Raw genomic sequence first — 20,526 nt, 5'->3', positions numbered from 1 at the left:
CCTAAGCAGTCTTTACTACTGCTGATTGGTTCTCGGAATCGATCGGTATTCTGTTCACCTGACGCATTTACGAAAACAGAGCTACATCAAACTATGCACACACAACACGGCGGAGACATGTGCTAAATACCCTCAGCGTGTTTTTTTATTGCGATAGGAATTATATGGACACTTCAACCGGATTTCTGCCATCGGCATCGCCGTGAGGTTCCGTATAGATTCCAAGGGCGATAAAATCGTCGCCGCGCGCCGTATGCGCGAGCGAAAGCGCGCGGGGGACGCGCGCTATCACGGAGGGCGAAACTCCCCCCCCCCCCCCTCCCCCGCGCGCTATCACGGAGAGCGAACGCTCGGCGGAAAGCAAACGTGACCATCGCGCAAAAGACCGTGGGGGTATGGGAGGGAGGCGGGGCGGCGCTGTGCTCCGGCACCAAAGGCGTATCTCGCCACTCAATCTCCCACGCGAAAGCAACAAAGCGGGAAGAGGGGGGGAGGGGGGGGGGCAGCTTCTCCTCTGCCAACAACTTCTTTGCGCTTTGCCCGGGGATGCCGGTCGTCCGCACCGTCTCTTATCTCCACACGGCTCTGACCTTTCTATGAGCTGTGCATTCGCTGCTCAGTTTCCGTCGAAGCAATAGACCGCGCGAACCTGCGCTTGCTGCCAGCGTTTTGACAGTCGTTGGCTGCGGTCATTCAGTGTGATCTATTCATGTTTGCTTGTGCGCGCTGACACCACGATTGTTAATTCAGTTAGTAAGCCAATGTGTCCAAGTTTATGCAGCCGATAAAACTACTATCCCTACCCCTCTACTAATTTGCTATCGCAATCGATGCTTCGCCTTTCGGGCGAAACTGCGACATTTTTTTTAATTCATCCGCGCGCTTTTCTTTTCCCCTCAGTTATATGCCTTGGTTCCCGTGTGTGCGCGCGCTTTCTGCGTTTTGATCCAACAGCACAGCAAGTCGGCATCGTGCTGCAGCTGAGCGAGTCTTCAAAAATGTAAAAAGCCTGCGCTCACGCACAGCGCACATAAGTCCCGGTGTTTCTACGCTCACTAATGGCGCCGTTTTCCCGCGATAACGAAAGCCGCGCGGGTTATTCATCACGTGTCAAGCCTCGTCCAATGGGAGATCGGAAAACGGCGAAGTTTGGAGAAGGGGGAGGAAATTCTCATTTTCTATTTGAACAATGGTTTGTTTGCGCTATCTTTGGAACATACAGGGACCTTAGATCGCGCGGCAAACCAACGCAACCTAGAGGAAAGTCTAGGCGGCGTTGAGTGAAGCGGGGAAAGAGAAAAGAGGCGAAGTTTCGCAGAGGAGGAGGGTAGCCAAAGCGCGCTGCGTTGACCACCTCTGGCAGTTTCTACGGGTTGCGTGCGCGCAATGGAGGTACCGAGTTCCTCTCGTGATCGAGCGCCGTGCGAGAAAGACGGAGCAGCAACGCAAGCGGAGGCACTCCGACCGCAAGTCGACCGACCCTGATGTCGCATCTGCAGATTGCTTTCAAGATACGACGCGCGCCGCTGCGCAAACTATGCAGTCGCTACCAGAGCAGTACAAGCCGCTATCCCCCCCCCCCCCTACCTTCCCGCTTTCTTCCCTTGTGCGCGATTCGGCTCACCATAGCACGCTTTCTATCGCACATAAAGCATGTGCGATATCGCGGGGGCGATAACTTTATACGGAGCATCGCGGTGACCACGACGGCAAAAAATGCGCCTGGAGTGTCCATATCAATGCTATCGCAATTATATAGGTATGGCACTCATGCGCTTGCGCGTAACCCGAGTTCACGAAGTGAAAGGTCGCTGTATTTTATTTTCTTATGTAATAAAATAATGAAAGCTCGTGGAGCATAGGGGTAATTTACACTAAATAACACTGCATTTAACAATAGTCTGTGCTGCTCAATAACTAGAAATGTGTTAACACGAAAAATCATCGCATATCCACGAAGTGAATGATGATGAGTGGGCGAAGCACCGGGGTTAACCGTGAATCCCCCGATGCCGGCAAGCGGATCCAGAGGCGGCGAGAGCGCGGGAAGCGGCGGCAAAACGCCGGAAGCGTTCTCTACCTGAGGTTGGTGGCGCCGATGCTCGGTTCAAGCGCGAGCTTAGCAAGCCCTCAGCTCCGGGTCCGCTTGCCGGCGTTGCCGTACTGCTGCAGCTTTGCGAGCCCTCAGGTCCGGGTCCGCATGGCGGCATTGCCGTGTTGCTGCAGCTTCCCGCGCCTTAGACTCTGGGTCCGCTTGTTGTCTGCGTCGCCGTGCTGCAGCAGCTTTGCGAGACCTCGACTCCGCTTGCAGTTGAGCCGCCACTCTCGCCTTTTCATCCATAGCGGGCGCGCCGTTATCAGAAGCGACCGTTATCATCCATGGCTGAAGAGAGAGAGAGCGCGCGTCGGGAACGCCCTTGTGCACCGCAGAGCGCCTAGCAGACTCCATGCAAAACCAGAGCTACGGACGAGAGAGAAAGAGAGCGCGCGTCGGGAACGAACGCCCTTGTTGTAAAGTCCCTAAAAAAAATGAAGTAGTGCCAACCGCACCCCTTCGCCTCTGCCTCCTCTCTCAGTAGCTGCAGCAGCGCCCCTATAGCGTCCAGGAGGAAACTACGGACGCGAAAGCGAAAGCGGCGCGCGGCCGCGCTCGGGCAGCCGCTCGGCGAACGGTACGCCGGTGTCGTCTGTGGAACGCGCGCTCGTTTCGCGGCTCTTCGGGTCGGCATCGCGTGCCAAAATAAACAACGCAGTGGACAGACAAAATGGCGCCTTCACTACCTTCAGAAAAGCTAGTGCGTCATGCTTGCAGATTCTTAGCGCCGCCGAGTTAACACGGCGATAGTGGCGCTGCCATCGAGAGCGTCAGCGCCGAGCGCGTCCGCAAGCAAACGGTCGGCTCTCGCATCGAGTATTGCTTGCTTGAGGTGATGTTTTTTGCAGTGCAAGCGTTTTATTTCACTGGTCTACAAAGCATGATACTTGCCGTATTTATCTCTCGAACACTCTTCCAATGAATCGCTTTAGACCGCAGCGCTCTAGTCCGTTTAGCGGAAACATTTGAACAAGCCCATCTTTTCGGCCAACAGCCATGCCACCCCTCAACTGGCTCCATTTACAATCTGCAAGACACGCAGGAGAGGAGGAGCCTGCATGGGCGACACGAATGGCGTTACTTAAGTTTTTTTAGGGACTTTACCTTGTTGTGCACCGCAGCGGCCCTAGCGGTCTCCATGCAAACCAGGGCTATGGACAACGGACGACGAGGGAGGGACAAGGCTCGGCCCTAAGGTGCTTCGCCCCTAAAACAGCACTTCTTGATTTTATGTAGATCAGGCCTTTCATCTCTCACGCAAGCCCATACATCCACCATAACTGGCCACATGACAGCTGCAACTACATTTTCTTGGATGCATCTCCAACGGCTGAACAGACATGAACAAAATACTGCCACACTAACTTAATGTATCTAACTTTCTCTATGTGACAGTTCCCACTACATCACTATTTTTTTAGAAGTCCTTCGAAATGAGCACAAGAAAACCCCAGGGCTACTGCCTGAAAGCTACAGTAACAGGGCAGGCACTGATACAAGCTAGACGAACAAGGTGATGAAAGACAAGTTTATTCTACACATATATAACAAAGGCTCTTAATTTACATATATACAATGATGCATGCACGGAACAACATGGGAAGTGTGCTAAGCACTACACCACAAAAGACCTCTAACAGTAACACACTTTGCACATTATGAAGACATAACAGCAGTGCCCTTCTTTGAAGCACCTTGACAATTTGGTAACCACTATAACAAAACACATTAACATAAATATTCAGTTTTAAAATCTGGAAGCCTGAACAAGATCCAGCACTACAGAAGAAATATCACAAAAACAATTATGTCAGAGCTGTAGCTTGTGACCACACAGGCACTAAAAATGGTCGCAAAGCAAGCATTCACTTCCTTGTAACAAACATCACTAAAATGGCAAGCTTCTTCCAGATCTCTCAAGTTTTAACTCTATATCTGAAAAAAAATTAAATGTGCACATTTTTTTTTTATTCTGAAAGACATTGCAACATTGTAGAAATAACAGATGGACAAGAGAAGTTGTTTTCATGTGCAGCCAACCCAGCATGTTCATCAGAACAAGCAAGACATTGGTTTCTACACATTTTGATGGGGAGATTCCAAGTGTATTTACGCCCTTTGCACGTACTGACACACTGGAAATGTATAAATGCAAGCAGCTGCAAGAAAAGTTACAAATCATACTGGGCTCCTAACACAAAGTAAATCTTACCACGAGCTTTCACATCTGAACACGGCAGCCGCATAGTAACCTGGCATTATAATGTTTAGTTGCTATTGTTATCAAGTTTACAGGGTGTGGATGCTACAGAAAAAAAAACTTGTGCGCAGTTTAAAACTTTCATTTCCATCATTCATGTTAGCATGACACTTTTGCACATATTTTAGTGTAAGCAGAATGCTCCAGTATGAAGCTTAGAAAAGTTTACACAAGATTGTACATGAATGCCGCTGTAAAATGTCCAGCATTAGACCCCAAGCCTACAAAAATGGCGCAACTGGTAAGAAAAAAAAAAATACAGCTTGCAAAAGCAAGCGTCAAACAATTTTGGAAGGCTGCACCCTGAATAGTGGGTTCCTTTGGCTTTCAACGCTTCAAAGCTGCTTTAAAACTGTATCAGGGTGTAGCAACCTACCACATGATCCCGGCAATTAAAACCAGCATAAAAAAGCTTTAGTAATGGAAAGTGCTTCATGCACGTCACTCAGAAAATCCTTCTTCATCGTTGAGAAGAGATTCATGGTCCCAAAAGAGGCTTTCTCTCTTGAAACGGTTAGCGGAGCCCTTGTTTATGGCCTCCTTGCTCCCTTTTCGCCAGCCAGGTGTTTGTCGCTTCAGGAACCAATTGTCAGTGCCCAGTGAAGTCTCACTACGTTGCCGTTCCCGAATTTTTGCTCGAGTGCTAAACCAGTCTTCTTCATCAGTTTCTTCAGCATCCAGCAGCTGCTTATTTCTGCTTGCTGGTTTTTCGGATGGCACCTTCCGCTTCACCTGGCTATACTCTGCCGAGTTCTGCCAAGTCACCTTGCCCTTGCCATTTTTCTTAGAACAACTGCTACTTCCCTGACAGTCGTTTTCCTTGTCCTCATCACTTCTGGTGGCCTTGCTATTTCTATAGGTGTGCGTGGCTTCCTCCCTCTTCAGTGTTTTCTCTGTACTTGTGGGTCCAGTAAAACCTTCCTCTGCCTCGTCAGACGAGGCATCCCAGTCACTGCTAAGCATCTGGGCAACCTTGGTGAGCTTGGTGACTAACTTTTCAGCATGCTTTCCAGTTGCTTCTTGTCCCTTGGAGACAAACTTCCGTCCAGCCTCAAACACTTTCTTGATTGAAGACTCTAGTAAACTCATTGTCTGTGAAATGGAGCCAACAGGCTTCCCTGATCCGTGAAGATATCCATCCAATTCCGCTCGGCGTCGGTTAAGCTCTCGTCTCACCTAAAGAAACACAGGAAAGCAACAAGCAGTCAGTAATCAAAACCTATGCACTGATATCACAAGCAGTCCATTATTCTGGTTAAAATTCTGGGACGTCAGAAAGCTTTCATTAAGAGTAGAAGATTGGTTTGCCAGAAACTGACAAAAATGCATAAGATGAGTAGTGATGCCTGCTTGAGATTTCTGCACCAGCTCTTTGTGGTGTTAAATACTGTGGCTACCTATGGCCAAGGCTAGGCAAAGATGTACAATCGAATCTCGATAATTCAAACTCGAATGGGCGCGAAAATTTGTTCGAATTAAAAGAAGTTCGAATTAAAAGGACGTATTTTTGAAGTATTCGTGCACCATAGCACAATGCACGAATGGTGCGAGTCGTGAAATATCACGGCACGCAAGCGCCCAGCAAGCGCGGGCCACGAAACTGCCCACTCTGGCTAACATTCACTTCCTGTTAACAGCAGAAAATGAAGCTTCAGGCGCCGGCACTGTGTGCCGGCACCGCCCGTCGAAGGTGAGGGAGGAGGGCGGCAGGGAAGCAGATTTGGCCTCGGCAACTCCGCCGCTTCGGTGGCTCCCCTCGCCCTCCCTCTCAACTCCCTCGTAGCTCTCTCACCTTTGACTGTTTCTGAGTGCACCTGCCGCCGTGCCAGCGCCAGCTTAGCCCGCTCCCTGAAGTTTTGTTTTCTGCCGTTATCGGGAAGCGAGCGTTTGCCGGCGTGGGCAGTTTCGTTGGCCGGACTGCGCCTCCGCCGCTGTTTCCCTCTGCGCTGCAGCCGCAGCGTGCAAGGTCAACATGTGACTACAAAATAGAGGAAGCATAAAAGAGAAGGGTTCACTGCCATTTTCTCTGCGTGGCTGAGACGTCGGCACTAGAGTGTGCAGACTGTTGTCTAGAACACTCTAGTCAGCATGTATACGCATGTTCCGGCACGATGCAGGGGTCTCTCTTGAGAGGGGTCTCTCTTGAGCTTTTGCTCTATGGCGGTGTCGGAGCAATGCCGGTTGGAGGTGCCGCCGCGTGATTTGGCGCGCTGCTAAGAGCATTGTCGGTGTACAGTATGTTCGAATTAACCGGGCGTTTTCGCCCATTGGAATACATGCAAGTTTGACGGAACCACAGCGTCAGTTCGAATAAACCGGCAGTTCGAATAAAGCGTGTTTGAATTAACGAGATTCGACTGTATTACTAAGAGGAATTGCATTGCATTCATTAAATTAAAAAAGTACTCAGCAGTGTTTCTAACTGTTTTCTGTGCACAAATGACCCAAATACACAAAGGTACCACAATACCTGTGAACTTAAATTTACATTGATGCTATAAGTGTCACAGCGTTGGCATAAAATTCAAAAATTTATGCTTGGCCTTTGTTCTTGCATTCACGAACATTGTTCATTGTGGAAGAAAAAAAAAAGGACATGCTGAATAAGTTCCAAAACGAGTTATCTACTAGAGTATCCCAATCTATACAGCCACTGTAAGTCCATAGCAGGTCACAAGAAGTGCTAATGCTGGTTATATGGTTCGCATTTCAATGTAGCTCCAACATCAAATCTGCTGTATGAAGCTGGTCACAAGTATCTCTGCCTCATTCACAACATAGAAAGCTTTGTCCACGAGAAAATGTTAGTCTTTAAATATGTTTGTGAACAAGGCTGCTCCTGTGTGGAAGACGAAACGTCTTTTCACAGTAAACCTTCATTAACTCGAACTCTGATATCTCGAAATAATAGATAGGTAGAAAGTTTTTCCTGGCGCGGTGTCAACCCCAGATATTTTTCACCTCTTATCTCGAAATGCTTTTGTTCCCTACTCCGGATATCTCGAAATGTCAACTGCGGAAATGTCGGGAAAAAGTCACTATCCAAAGGTTTCTATATTTAGTGTGCAGCCGCGATATCGGCAAAAAAGTGACAAGAGCAAATTTTTGTAGCAAATTTCGCTTCATTCTAAGCCACTCTAATATTCCACCTTCAAGGCTGGCTGTGGGTGGAGTGTCGCTTTGGCCTCTCATGAAGCGCGATAAGCTCAAGAAGGAACACGTGACCTCCGCAACATGCATATTGCGTCGTCAGTTTGCTTATTCGCTGTGCTCTGCATTTCTAGGTTTGTGGATCCGTGCTCTACACCATTTAAGTTGCGACGCTTTACTGTGGATTTAATGAATAATGCAGGAATTGCTCAAGGATGGCAGTGTCTAAGCAGTGCAAAACGCTGACATTGGAGCGTAAGGTTACCCTTATAAAAGAGGTAGATAATGGAAGAAAGAAGTCAGCCAGTACCAAGGAATTCGGTATTTCTTCATCCACACTGTCGACGGTGTTCAAGAACAAGGAAGGAGAATGTCTAAGATTTATTCAAACATGGTTTTTTGAGCAAAAGAAAGAGAGTTCGAGCTTCCAAGTAAATAAACATCGAAGCGGCACTGCTCCTGTGGTTGCAAAACATCAGGGCAGTCAACCATCCTGTGACCATCCTGTGACAGGCCATATGATGATGGAAATAGCAGATGGGTTACAGAGACTTTAGTTGCAGCAATGGGTGGTTTGATCACTTTAAGAAGCGGAACAATGTCTCTTTTTTTTTTTTTTTTAGGGGGGGGGGGATACAAGCAGTTTCGAAATATTTTGCCCGTCTAGCCTTAGGACACGTCAGTGCCTATATGCAACAGAGTTAGACTGGCTCTGTTCAAGAATCACTGCTACCATAGATGGCCAACATGTCGGGTGCCGAATCACACAATACAGTAGAACCCCACAGTTACGTTCCCGGGTGCTGCGTTTTCCCGGCTGTTATGTCGTTTTTGGCCGGTCCCGGCACAGCTCCCATAGGACCCAATGCATTAGTAACACCGGTGTTGTCGCAACTGTGGGACCGTTCCCGCATCATGCGTTGTGAACTGCCCCCCAGTGCCGGCCCAAGCGGCCATGTTGACTTGTCATGACGCTTGGCTAGGTGGCTTCACGATGGGATTGGCCGCCCAAAGTGCCCGAGGCGACACCTAAGACGTATTTTCATTTTCCGCCAGCAAAAGCATGGCCTTTGAGATCCGTATTTGTCGTCTAAAGATGGTGTCTATGACGCGTTTGGGGCCCTAAAATTAGTTTTGGTGCATAGCTGTTCCATATAAGTCCAAGGGCGATAACGCCGTTGCCGCGCGCCATATGCTGTATGTGCGAGTGAAAGCGTGCGAGGGTCGGCCGACGATTGCGGCTCAATATCGCACGTGCGAAGCAGGAAGGAAGCGCGCTTCTCTACTGCACGGAACTACTGAAACGGAGTATAGGCATATCTGGCCTAAACAAAGGTTTGCATAATTTTTCCATAACAAAATAAAAATTCAAGCAGTAAGGAGTTGTTAGAGAAAAGCTGTCTTTGCCCCCTTTCCCCCACTCTCCTGCAACATGAGTGGATTGCAAGAACCTTCATATACAAAGCACTGGGTGCACATTAAAGAAACCGAGGTGGTTGAAAATTAATCCTGGCAAACCTGGCCCCATTGCCTTTCAGAGGCAGTCTCCCTACCAAGTGAGCAAACCAGGAGGCTGGCGGATAGTAGAGTGAGAGCAAATCAAGTGGCAACTCGGAAGTACAAGAACATTGAGTAAGCAGATAAATTTCGACACGAGAAGACTCGCCTTTTCTCCAAGGTCTTGGACCATGGGGCTGACATCAGTGGCTACGCTTGAGCCCTTCTTGGCCAGGTCAACCAGTGACTCCAGAGTGCGGTCCAAGCCTGTCTGCATGTCGTCAAACAATGTCTGGCCCAGCACCAGCAACTTGCGCCACACTGTCTTGCTACTGGCACTGTCCTGGTTCCTCCTGAGCTCGTCGTACAGCCTGCGCCACTGCTTTGAGTCTGCTTGCTGCTTCTTCAGCACATCCAACAGCTCAGTCAGCTGGTCCTTGCCTGCAGGCTGTGGGTTCTTAGACACTTCGTCTGCGATTCCCTCACCCTGGCGGTCACCCTTTGACTTGTATGAAGCAGCATCATCTGCAAATTATCAAACAAATGCTTTATTAACCCCTGATTGCATGGTGTACCAGATATGACAGGCATAGAACAACTTCTAGCATTAGAGAATCGATAAGAAAGAAAATCCTGCTTATTCACCCAGAATCTATGTCCTCTCTAGCATTGAAATACATAGCAACTTCAGCGCTGGAAATAATGTTCAGAGTTATTTTTCGGACCAATCAGAGGGGCGAACACATCTTAAGTGCCCTTCCACACCCGTTCACCTGCTAGCGCGGGTGCGACAGCACAGGCTGCGGCAGCATCCAGTAAGACTGCAACTGCGCAGCGATGACTGCAACTGCGCAGCGATGACTGCAACTGCGCAGCGATGACTGCAACTGCGCAGCGCCGTGTTGTCGTCTTTCCTTCCTTTTGTCCCTGTATTGTTTGCGCTGTTACGATACTTAAGATGAGATCAGCTGTTGTGATAGCAGCGGTACAAAATTTGTTCCATATTGACTCTGACACCAAAAAGGCATGCTCCTTCAAGATATTTCGAGATACAGAAGCAAAGGAGGGTTGCAGAGATGGCGTGAGTGGTGGGTTGAGAAAGAGCACCCGGCCAGTGTGTCACACGGGCTGGTGGCGCCATCTGACGTGACGGTGCACTCGCTAAAATGAGTAAGTGCAGCCGTTTTCTTGACTAGAATTCGTGCACGTTTACCGCACTACTTCACCACTGTTCCAAGCATGTTCAACGCCAATTTAATTGTTCCTTTCGCGTAAAAGAGCAGCTTGAAACGATACTACTGCAAGCAAGTCTGCGGTTGCAATTTTTGTGAAGGACGAAGCACTACCCAGGAGGGAGTCCTCCGTGATGTTGTGGCTGCGCAGACTCCATGCATGAATTTAGCCAGTGTCAAATCGTTTAATTGTTTGTCCTTCTTAAATGCAAATTGATGCCTGTATGGCAGCATTGCATTAATTTTGTTGCTCTTTGTATGTTTTCATTAAAACAAGTGGAGAGCTTTATTATCAGTATCACAGAGCCTCAATAAATATTTTATTAAGGAACGAAGCAAAATGGCACAATAAACCACCCTGCGACCTGCAGAAAAGCTTCAAAGTAAACAGCAGCTGACAAGACCACGTGGGAAGGCCATTTAGTCATCCAATGGGTTGCGAACTGTGGCACTACATCTTGCTGCGCAAGAATCTGTGCTCTCAGGTCGCGCAGCCTTGGCTCTGCTGTACGGAACTATTGAAACAGAGTATAGGCATATCTGGCCTAAACAAAGGTTTGCATAATTATTTCACAACAAAATAAAAATTCAGGCAGTAAGGGGTTGTTAGAGTAAAGCTATCTTTGCCCCCTTTCCCCCCACTCTCCCGATGCTGCATGGATGCTGTTTTGCCAGTCGTAGACACAAGCTGATTACCAACAACCACACTAGTAAACTGTTGCTATACAAGAACAGTGTTCCTCACAAACACCGACAAAAACTTCTTAAACCGATTGACACAGTGCGTGTGATCCACATAATTTTTTACTTCTGCATAAGCTAGACCATGGGTTCTCAAAGTGGGTTCCGTGGAACCCTGGCGTTCCGCAGGCCCCTGCTCAGGGTTCCGTGAGCCACTGATAAATTTTCCGTGGTCCCGCGCTTGCCAAATGGCTAACACGGCGAACACGAGGTGCGCTCGATCCACACAACCTCCATTACCCATGCCCGAGTGTCAAAAAGCACATCATAGTGCGTAATGGCAACGCGCGAACTGTGCAATAAATCCGCAACCAGCTTGTAGCCACCCAACCTCCGAAAACGGGCAACCATGGGCAGCGCGCCTAAGCTTTCGCACTTGAATCTCGGAGGCCGTAACTTGGCACCACGCGCATTTCTACTGTTTGTAGACAGGGTAGGTGCCGATTGCATTCGCACGGACGTATAGTTCGGCGGAATAAAAAAATAAAGAAAGAAAATTAAAAAAAGAACAAAAGAGCAAAAACGGCGCTAGCATCCAGAAATGAAGCGGCGCAGTCCGCATCGCTAGGGTCCTCAGCGGCAATCGTACGCGATACGTAACTGGCAGCAACGCCGGAACGCTTCGTGTCTAATTGTGCCCTCAAAGCCTTTATTCTTGCGTTAATCACTGCGAGTAACGCCGCGTTGGCGGCTAGCGGCGTGCCTTCATAAGTGCGTAGTTCGTCCGCAGCGGTTGCGGCAAACAGTAGTTTCGGTTTGACTCAGTGCGTGTGTCGGCTGCGTGCCTTCACCATCCATGATCGCGTCGATAGCGACCGCGGTGTCATGCGCACTTGTTGCAGCAAACGGTAGTTTCGTTTTGACTTGGTGCGTGCGTCGGCCACCTGCCTACTGAACCGCAAGGTCGCCGTCCATGATTTTGTCGATAACGGCCGCGGTTTCGTCCGCAGCTGTTGCGGCAAGCAGTAGTTTCGCTTTGACTCAGTGCAAACCTGTCAAAGATGAAGAGCACCGGCTACATCGCGACTGACGGACAATTTGTTGGCGACCAGCTCACTAGCGAAAAAATAATCGGGATGTGCGCGTGGTAGTGAAAACCGTGTCTCAGATGAAGACCCGCGCCACGGCCGCGCTGCAAAGGATATCGCGAGGCCTTTGCCGCTGCTAGCTCTAATCAGTCATGAGATGAGAATTACAGCTTCCGCACTGCTCTTGTGCGAAATAGAAGCAAGACTTGCTGATAGATTCAAGAAATAAAAGCGTGTTGATGTAGTAAGCATTCACTTATTGTTTTCTTGATACCCTGGATAATTGGACATTCGGTTCATTCGGACATTTTGATTCGGTTCATTGGAAGGGGGGGGGGGGGGGGGGCCTTTGTGCTTAATGGATCTTAGCAAGGTTCCCTGGAACGAACATGCTTGAGAACCTCTGAGCTAGACAAAGAAGAAAAAGCCATTCTTTTTCTTACAAGAGAAATTTTTTTAGGCAAGCACAGCATTTTTGATCACAGGACTATCTATGTGCTTTTTTCCACGTCTATTTAAAGCTTTTTATTGTACTCTATTTATTATAATGGCTGTTCTGACACAAGCATGCCGTTACTCTGCAGTGCTCTCTGGTCTTGCCAGTTGCAGCTTTATACAGTGTTAAGCAGTGCTCACCACTGAGAGGAAGGGGACGTCCGTAGCGAAGCCGGGCAACCACAGCCTTCAAGTCTTCATTCTCAATGATAAGCCGGTTCACCTTGAAGTAGAGCACTCATAATCAACAAAAAGGCATTAAATGACACGAACACAATATTTCTTTTCTTTAATTCTGTACATAGTGAAACTGAAACCAATGTGACCAACTTGGAGGCACAAAGGTTTGTCATTACTGTCTCCTTACAAGATCACATCAGATAGACAGCTGGCACTTCTCTGTAAAAATAGTCACAGCAGTAATACGTTAAAAAAAAATTTATAATATTTACAACCATGGATACAAACAAATATACACAAGTGAAATTAAAAATATTAATGCACATTATCTCTTGGAGTAACATGGCAAGCATTTGTTTCCATCGAAAAACTATTATAAGCACGTTGGCACCTCTGCTTAAATAAAATTTTCTATACAAGCTTGCAGATATAGCAAAATTATAAAGTGCATTTTTTTTTCTAATTTCCAGTGTAAAGTGCTACTTATGTTTTGTTTGATACTGTTCTATGAATATGACCTGATGAAAGTGGCTCTACCATCTAACATCTGAGCAATGCAGAAAATCCAAACATAGACTTCACATTGCAGTTACAATAAGGTTAGCAGGCGAAATTATTATTATTATTTGATTTGAAACATATACACTTGAAAGAGAGGAAAGGAAAAGTAGGAGTAGGCTGGTAAGTGCCACAAGGAGGGGCACAGCACCTGCCTACACTTCAGAAAGGCGATCAGGAGAAAATCTCCCACTGGAATCATTCAGCCACCATTAAAATCATGACTAGCATGTAAGTTACTAAAAAACTCGGAATAGAGTTGTTGACAAAGCATGTTGCAGCTTGTATTATTGTTCGTTGTGTTTAATTGAATTGTGTGCTAGTCTCGCAACATTTATTAAAAGCAGTTAAAAATGTTTTACAATGCCATTTATCCACAATTCAGTGCACAATTTCCAGTGCACAAAATAATTTATGACAATTTTGATTGTTCCTGCCACTACATCTAGACTACTTCAAGAACAGTGGGCAAGAAATGTCTGAGCCCGAAGCCGATGCCTGTTAAGGAATACTAACACATATTTTCGAACTTGTAGTAGCTCTATCATACTCTTTTTCACATGTAAAAGGACGACGCTTAGACAGTATCAAGATTTTGAAACATAATTTGACACTAAAGTTGATCTCGAAATGCCAGACGTGGCATTATCAACATTACCGTGACATCATGACACAGAGCAAAATTTTCCGATGCAGTGTGGTAATAAGCTAGGTAGGTTGGCATTGCTCATGAAAAATAAACAGGAGTGCTGCACGCATTTTTTCTGGCTGAATTTGTGTGTTTGTGGCAGCCAAAGTGATCACAGGAACAGAGTGAGCCAGTGCATCGTGACGTCATGATGACCAACCTCCTGTGTACTGAAACCGAAACTGGTTCGTAGAATCGAGTAGTACTAATATGGTTAATCATTTAAGGGGGGACGCGGCTTTCGTATCGCGAAAAATGACCAAAAAATCAATTTTTTGAAAAGCATATATTCCGTTTCTATAACTCTTTTTTTATCTGATTCCGAAATATGAACGCTGAAAACCGCGTAGAAGTGCTCAAAAAAATTTTTGTATCAGCCAACGTCGCAAAAAAATTCAGCGGAAATCGCGAAAAAAACGGCGTTTTTCGAGCCGCGATATCTCCGCAACGGCGCAACCGAGCGCCGCCATTTTGCCCTTGTTGGAAAGCGCATTTCTCCGTCTTTAAATTTGCCGCTCTGCCATCTCCTCCATTCAAAAGCAAGCGCACAAAAAGCAAATGATTCAAGGCCGTTCCGAGGCCTCCGATTGGCCACGGCCGTAACGTGGCCAATTGGAACTTCGCCATTGGTCTCGTTGGCGCTGCGCGTCTTCTGCTACCGCGCCGCCAGGCCTACCGCGCCTCTCGGCGTGCGGTGTTCGTCTGTATGTGCGGTGTATATATATAAAAAAAAAGCTTTTCTGAAGAAGCTTTCATCTGATATCGCCCGTGACTCGCGCGTCTGACAATCGCCTCGCCATCTCCGTGAGCACGTACGGAGCGTAGTTTCGGCAGCGGACTCCACAAGTGATAAGCGCCTCTTGGCATCTCAGCTCGTCAGGATCGCCAGTACTTGCGAATGTAGCTGACTTGTGTTGTGATATGCGCCTCTGGACATATCCTGAGGAGCGTAGTTTCGGAAGCTGGTTTGTGTTGTGATACGCTACTCAAGACATACGGCTCGACGCATTCATCAGTAGCGCTTGCGGGGCGTAGTTTCGGAAGTTGACCATGGGTCGGCGACCGCTGAAGTACAAGACGGCTCATGTTTACGGCACTCGTAAGCGAAAATCGCCGACGGTGAAAAAGACTGCTTCAAGGTCGCCTGGCAGTACTGTGCAGCATAGCAAAAAAGTCACAGGCGCTTAGCCGAGGACTCCACACGCGGCCAGGATGCGTACGCGTGCCGATGATGCCATGCAGGCGCCGCCGCCGAGCACTTCACATGCGGCCGGAATGCCTACTTGTGTCGACAATGTTGAGGAGTCGCTCTCTGGCACTTCATTCGCGGGCGAAACATCTCCTGCGAGCAGCACGAGATGTTTGTCACGAGAGTTGAGCTTGTCGTGCCGCGTTCCACATCGTCGGATGCATCCACCGATCGCGCCTCGGATGTTTCTGGTTCTCGTCTCGGCACTTCGCACGATGTTGCTACGCCGTCCACAAGTACGGGCGGCACCGTTCAGGCACGCCTGGAGCCGCATTTTGTATCGGTCGAAGCATCCCGAGAGGTCGCCGTGAAAGTGCAAGCAAAACTAAGTTCGTTGTCTGCGACCGCGCGGAAAATGGAACTGACAGGTGAAGGTGCTTGCCAGTACGGAAGAAGCGGGGGAGTTTCTTATCGTTCAAATGACAGCCCTGAACGCGCTTCTCGGCAAAGATGAGTGCCAGCAGTGCTCCCAGCCGGGACTTTCAGTTCAGCTGGGAACAAGACCTGGATTAGCAGCGCAAATGATACTGACGTGCGCGTTTTGCGGCGGTGTCGCGAAGGAGTGGTTGTCACCGCGAAAGGAAGGTCGCAAAATTTTCGATGTAAATATGAGAGCTGTACAGGCTGTTTTCATAATTGACCATTCATAATTGACCAGAAATCGGCGAGACCGATTTCTGGTCAATAATGAATGTCTCACATAGATGGTTGCATCATAAAACATTTCAAAAACATCTGAAGGCTGAGTTTGAGTTTGAAAGCCTTTTTCTCAAAACGACTTTTCTTGCTTCCTGCTTTGCTTGTTCCACTGATTTCTTTGTGACCACTAGGTCTATTTCAGTTCCGTTTTTTTCCCTGTATTCCTGGATGTACTGTCCAGGGCATGACACTCTTGCTTTTCCAGTTTTACTTTACTACAATTAACGATTTGACTACTTGCTCACAGCCTAAAGGCCTGTGGTATAGTCACCTCCTAAAAAATGAGAACTAAAAAAAATGCATTGAAAATAAAAAAATCTAAGAGTGTCACGACCTCAACCATTCATCTTAGAATGCACAGTGCTTTGAACAAGTGTTCTATCGTATTTTATAAGTGACTCAGGCTTGGAACAAGGCCACAAGGAGAAAAATATTGTACATAAAAAAGTTCTAAAGATATCTTTATGAAATTTATACAGTAGTATCATAAAAACATTGCTGATAAGTCTGCCAATTTTCATAAAAATCCACACAGAAATAAGAAAGTTGGTATCGAAAGCCACGTCCCCCCTTAAGGCACCGCGAAGCTTGCCAGTATATTTCTCTGAGATTCGAGTGTTTGGACTTTAATTTAATTAAAGATATAGACAACTGTTCAGAACATGAGTCAAGATAGCCCTGCAGATGGAAAGATTGTGTTGTGTATTGACTGAAACAAAAATTTTTTTAATGTGGATGTATGTCTTTAATTCTTCTCAACCAGTCGCAAAAAATAACGCTTGGAACCCCATGCGGCAACAACATGCAAATAGAATACCTTATCATGTGACCTTCTACACTGCATGGGTTCCCAAAGTGGGTTCCGCGGAACCCGGGGGTTCCGCAGGCCCCTGCTCGGGGTTCCGCGAGCCACTGATAAATTTTCCGTGGTCCCGCGCTCGCCAAGTGGCGAAAACGGCGAACACGAGGTGCGCTTGATCCACAGAACCTCAATTACCTATGCCCGAGTGTCAAAAAGCACATCACAGTGCGTAACGGCAATGCGCGAACTGCGCAATAAATCCGCAAGCAGCTTGTAGCCACCCAATCTCCGAAAACGGGCAGCCATGGGCAGCGCGCCTAAGCTTTCGCACTTGAATCTCGGAGGCTCTAACTTACCACCGTGCGCATTTCTCCCGTTTGTAGATAGGGTAGGTACCGATAGCGTACGTGCGCACTGATGTTATACTTCATAGGAATAAAAAAAAAACTGATGCGCGGAGCACCACAAGTGCGCGCCGCAAAAGAGCTAAAACGGCGCTAGCGTCCAAAAACGAAGCGATGCAGTCCTCCTTGGTATGGTCCTCAGCGGCAATCGTACGCTATACGTGACTGAAACAAACGCCGGAACTCTTCGTGCCTAATTGTGTCCTCAAAGTCTTTATTCTTGCGTTAATCGCCGCGCGTAACACCGCGTTGGCGGCTAGTCGCGTGCCTTCATAAGTGCGTAATCGCGATCTATGATCGCGTCGATAACCAGCACAGTTTCGTCCGCAGCAGCGGTTGCGGGAAATAGTAGTTTCGTTTTGACGGTGCGCGCGTCGGCTGCGTGCCTTTCGCACCTGCGTAGTCGCCATCCATGATCGCGTCGATAGCGACCGTGGTTTCGTGCGCACTTGTTGCAGCAAACGGTAGTTTCGTTTTGACTTGGTGAGTGCGTCGGCTATGGCGTCGGCCGCCTGCCTTCTGAACCGCAAGGTCGCCGACCATGATCTCGTCGATAACGGCCGCGGTTTTCTCCGCAGCGGTTGCGGTAAGCAGTAGTTTCGCTTTGACTCAGTGCAAAGCTGTCGAAGATGAAGAGCACCGGCTACATCGCGATGGGCGGGCAATTTGTTGGCGACCAGCTCACTAGCGAAAAAATAATCGGGATGTGCGCGCGGTAGTGAAAAGCGTGTCTCAGATGAAGACGCGCGCCGCGGCCGCGCTGCGAAGGATGTCGCGAGGCCTTCGCCGCTGCTAGCTAAAATAAGTCATGAGATGACGAGAACTTCAGCTTCCGCACTGCTCTTCTTCTTTCTAAGGTTTTACATGCCAAAACCAGTTCTGACTGTGAGGTACGCCGTAGTGGAGGGCTCCGGATTAATTTTGACCACCTGCGGTTCTTTAACATGCACTACAACGCAAGCACGTACACGGGCAAAAGTTTTTGCATTTCGCCTCCATCAAAATGCGGCCGCCGTGGCCGGGATTCGATCCCGTGACCTCGTGCTCAGCCACGAAACGCCTTTGCTAACTGAGCCACCGCGGCGGGTGCCGCACTGCTCTTGTGCAAAATAGAAACCAGATTTGCCAATTCATTCAGTAAATAAAAGTCTGTTGACGTAGTAAGCATTCATTTATTGTTTTCTTGATACCTTGGGTAATTCGACATTCGGTTAATTAGGACATTTCAATTCGGTTAAATGGGGGGGAGAACCCAGCTTAGCAGGGTTCTCTGGAACGAACATGCTTGAGAACCCCTGTTCTATAGTGTACGCGGCTCATGAATGTTTCGTTTTTTTCTAATATTAAAATGCATTACATTTTTCCAAATAAGTTAGTTTTGCAACTTACAATGTGCAGCTAAATCTTCAATTGTTGCAAGTAGAAAAGTGGTGCTGCCTTTGCGTGTTGTAATGAAACCAGTTTCCGTAATGAGCGTGCAAAAAATAGAGGTTTCATTTTGGATAACTTGGTTTGGCTTGTCTATTCGTCAGAATAAGGATTCCGGGTGCATGCCACGATACATAGGTGTGTACTTAAGAAAAAAAAAAAAAACAAGTGATAGAAATCCAAGAAAGGTTTGTACAGCAATGCTCCCTTATTCCAGCAGCTTCTTAATTTCAGAAGCTTACTACAAAGGGCAAAGATCAGATGGTGAATGAAACTTGCACTCGCTCTTGCAAAAGCTGCCCATCAAGTTTTGCTTGCCCAATTTGCAAGGCGGGCTTATCGGCATCGCGTTCACTTTGCAGTGCCAGCAGCACTGGGACTCCTATTTTTTTTTTAAGATGGCTCAGATCTATAAATTGTGCTTAAAGAATTTACACCCACTGCACGTATAAACACTTCCACGGATCAGTTTTTCGTTGCGCCATAAAAAACTGGGTCCCTAAAAATTGGTTGTCTGTCTCTCTAACGCAAAAAATGACCAGGTCGAAAATGTCATGTCAGTTAAGCTAGCAGCAAATGAGAAGCGGCAGCTACGTACTGTGTCCCGAAGCCGAGAAATGCGACTGGTGGTGACAGAGGAGGGCACCTGCTCCTGCATTGAGCGCTTCAGTCTCTCGTTTTCACTTAGCAGCTGCTGCACTTGATGTTCGAGGGACCGCAGAGCAGCTTCCCTCTGTGACTCGTGGCCCAGTCGCGACTGCAACTCCTGGTTCTCCTCTGTCAATGACCGAACCTGCGCATGATACATTTGGCTCGCACTGAATCGCAAACCCCCTGCAGAGCTCCACTTTAGCTTTTCATGTGGGAAGAGCAGTACGACCTTGTTAAAATGGGCAACATAGCCTGTAAACGTTCATTTTCGTTGGAACAAACTAATTCTGCACGAAAGCATTTCTGAACTTTGTAAAGTTTTGTTACAAAATATAGATGCCTGGTATGCAAGCACTAGACCTAATAGACACTGTCGGCATGTTCTTTGCAGCATGGGCATGGCAGTTATTCCCCCTGTTAAACTGCAGAAATTTATGCTTTGCAATACACAAGCAACATTTTTTTTAAATACCAACACAGGTGAAAAATTCTTGCTTCTAATCACAAGCATGGTGGTACCATCCCTCTTTGAGCTTGAGAAAGATGCAAAAGGTGCATGACCCACCGGCAGGCCACAACGCACATGAGTACGACGAGTGGCACAATGGTTGGTCATGAACTCTGCCATCGGGAGTACTGCCACAGTTGTGTTAAAGCAGTAGACATCCACTGTGGCTACACAGCTATTAAAACTAAAGGAATGTCCTGCAGGCAGCACTCTATTAGCCCTACATTGAGTGCTAAGACACAGTTTGTGCATCCAAACCAGGCATATGTATCAGCAGATAACTTTAGCTTACTTTAGCTGATCTGATCAACTTACTCCTCCCGTAACACTCACAGTTTTTAAAGCTGGGAATTAAAGTGCGAAAAGTTCAGTAGTGAGATACACCTCAAAAAGGATTTAAAGAAGTTGATATTGGCAATTTCATCACTTACACTAACAAGTTCCGAGCTAAGCTGCATGCAAAAGTCACCACAGAGGAGCTTCGCAAAGTTCTCTGCACAATGAGGAAAGAGTCACGTGGTCAAGTTGCTACAGCAAAGAACTCGGCAAGCAAACTTGTCCCTGGAGGTGCACATTATGCAGAACCACGTGTTAGGCACTTCAACCAAACTAGAATACTTGCTTAATTGATACAGCTATGTTCATTGCAATTGCACAACGGTTAAAAAAATAAAATAAAACTGAGCCTTCAACCTGACTAGGCTTTTAATGTGTCAGATACTTGGCAAATGAAATAAGATGTTTGCTGTTTGTCTTTGTAAGAGCACTGTATAAAACACTCATACCCAACACAATTACATTTTTTTTTAATGCCATGCACTATGAAGTTACCTTTTTACAATAAATTCAAGCTATTAGACA

At 47.4% G+C, this 20,526-nt stretch overlaps 1 protein-coding gene across 5 annotated transcripts in view; it reads right to left on the bottom strand.

Moving 5' to 3' along the window:
* Positions 1 to 3,602: 3,602 nt before the first annotated feature.
* The window catches only part of LOC119443151 (protein Daple-like), a 53,659-nt gene continuing 36,735 nt past the window's right edge, over positions 3,603 to 20,526 (bottom strand). For all 5 annotated transcript variants that reach the window (XM_049662605.1, XM_037708311.2, XM_049662608.1 and 2 more), the window contains 4 exons: positions 19,105 to 19,299; positions 12,640 to 12,721; positions 9,172 to 9,527; positions 3,603 to 5,531 (listed from right to left, as the gene is read on the bottom strand). In XM_049662605.1, the coding sequence (XP_049518562.1) occupies positions 4,797 to 5,531; positions 9,172 to 9,527; positions 12,640 to 12,721; positions 19,105 to 19,299 (1,368 nt within the window). In that variant the 3' untranslated portion in view covers positions 3,603 to 4,796. The remainder of the gene's footprint in view (positions 5,532 to 9,171; positions 9,528 to 12,639; positions 12,722 to 19,104; positions 19,300 to 20,526) is intronic.

Source organism: Dermacentor silvarum, chromosome 2, assembly GCF_013339745.2.
Source record: "Dermacentor silvarum isolate Dsil-2018 chromosome 2, BIME_Dsil_1.4, whole genome shotgun sequence".
Classification (NCBI taxonomy): Eukaryota; Metazoa; Arthropoda; class Arachnida; order Ixodida; family Ixodidae; genus Dermacentor; species Dermacentor silvarum.
This window is presented reverse-complemented; position numbering and strand designations above follow the sequence as displayed.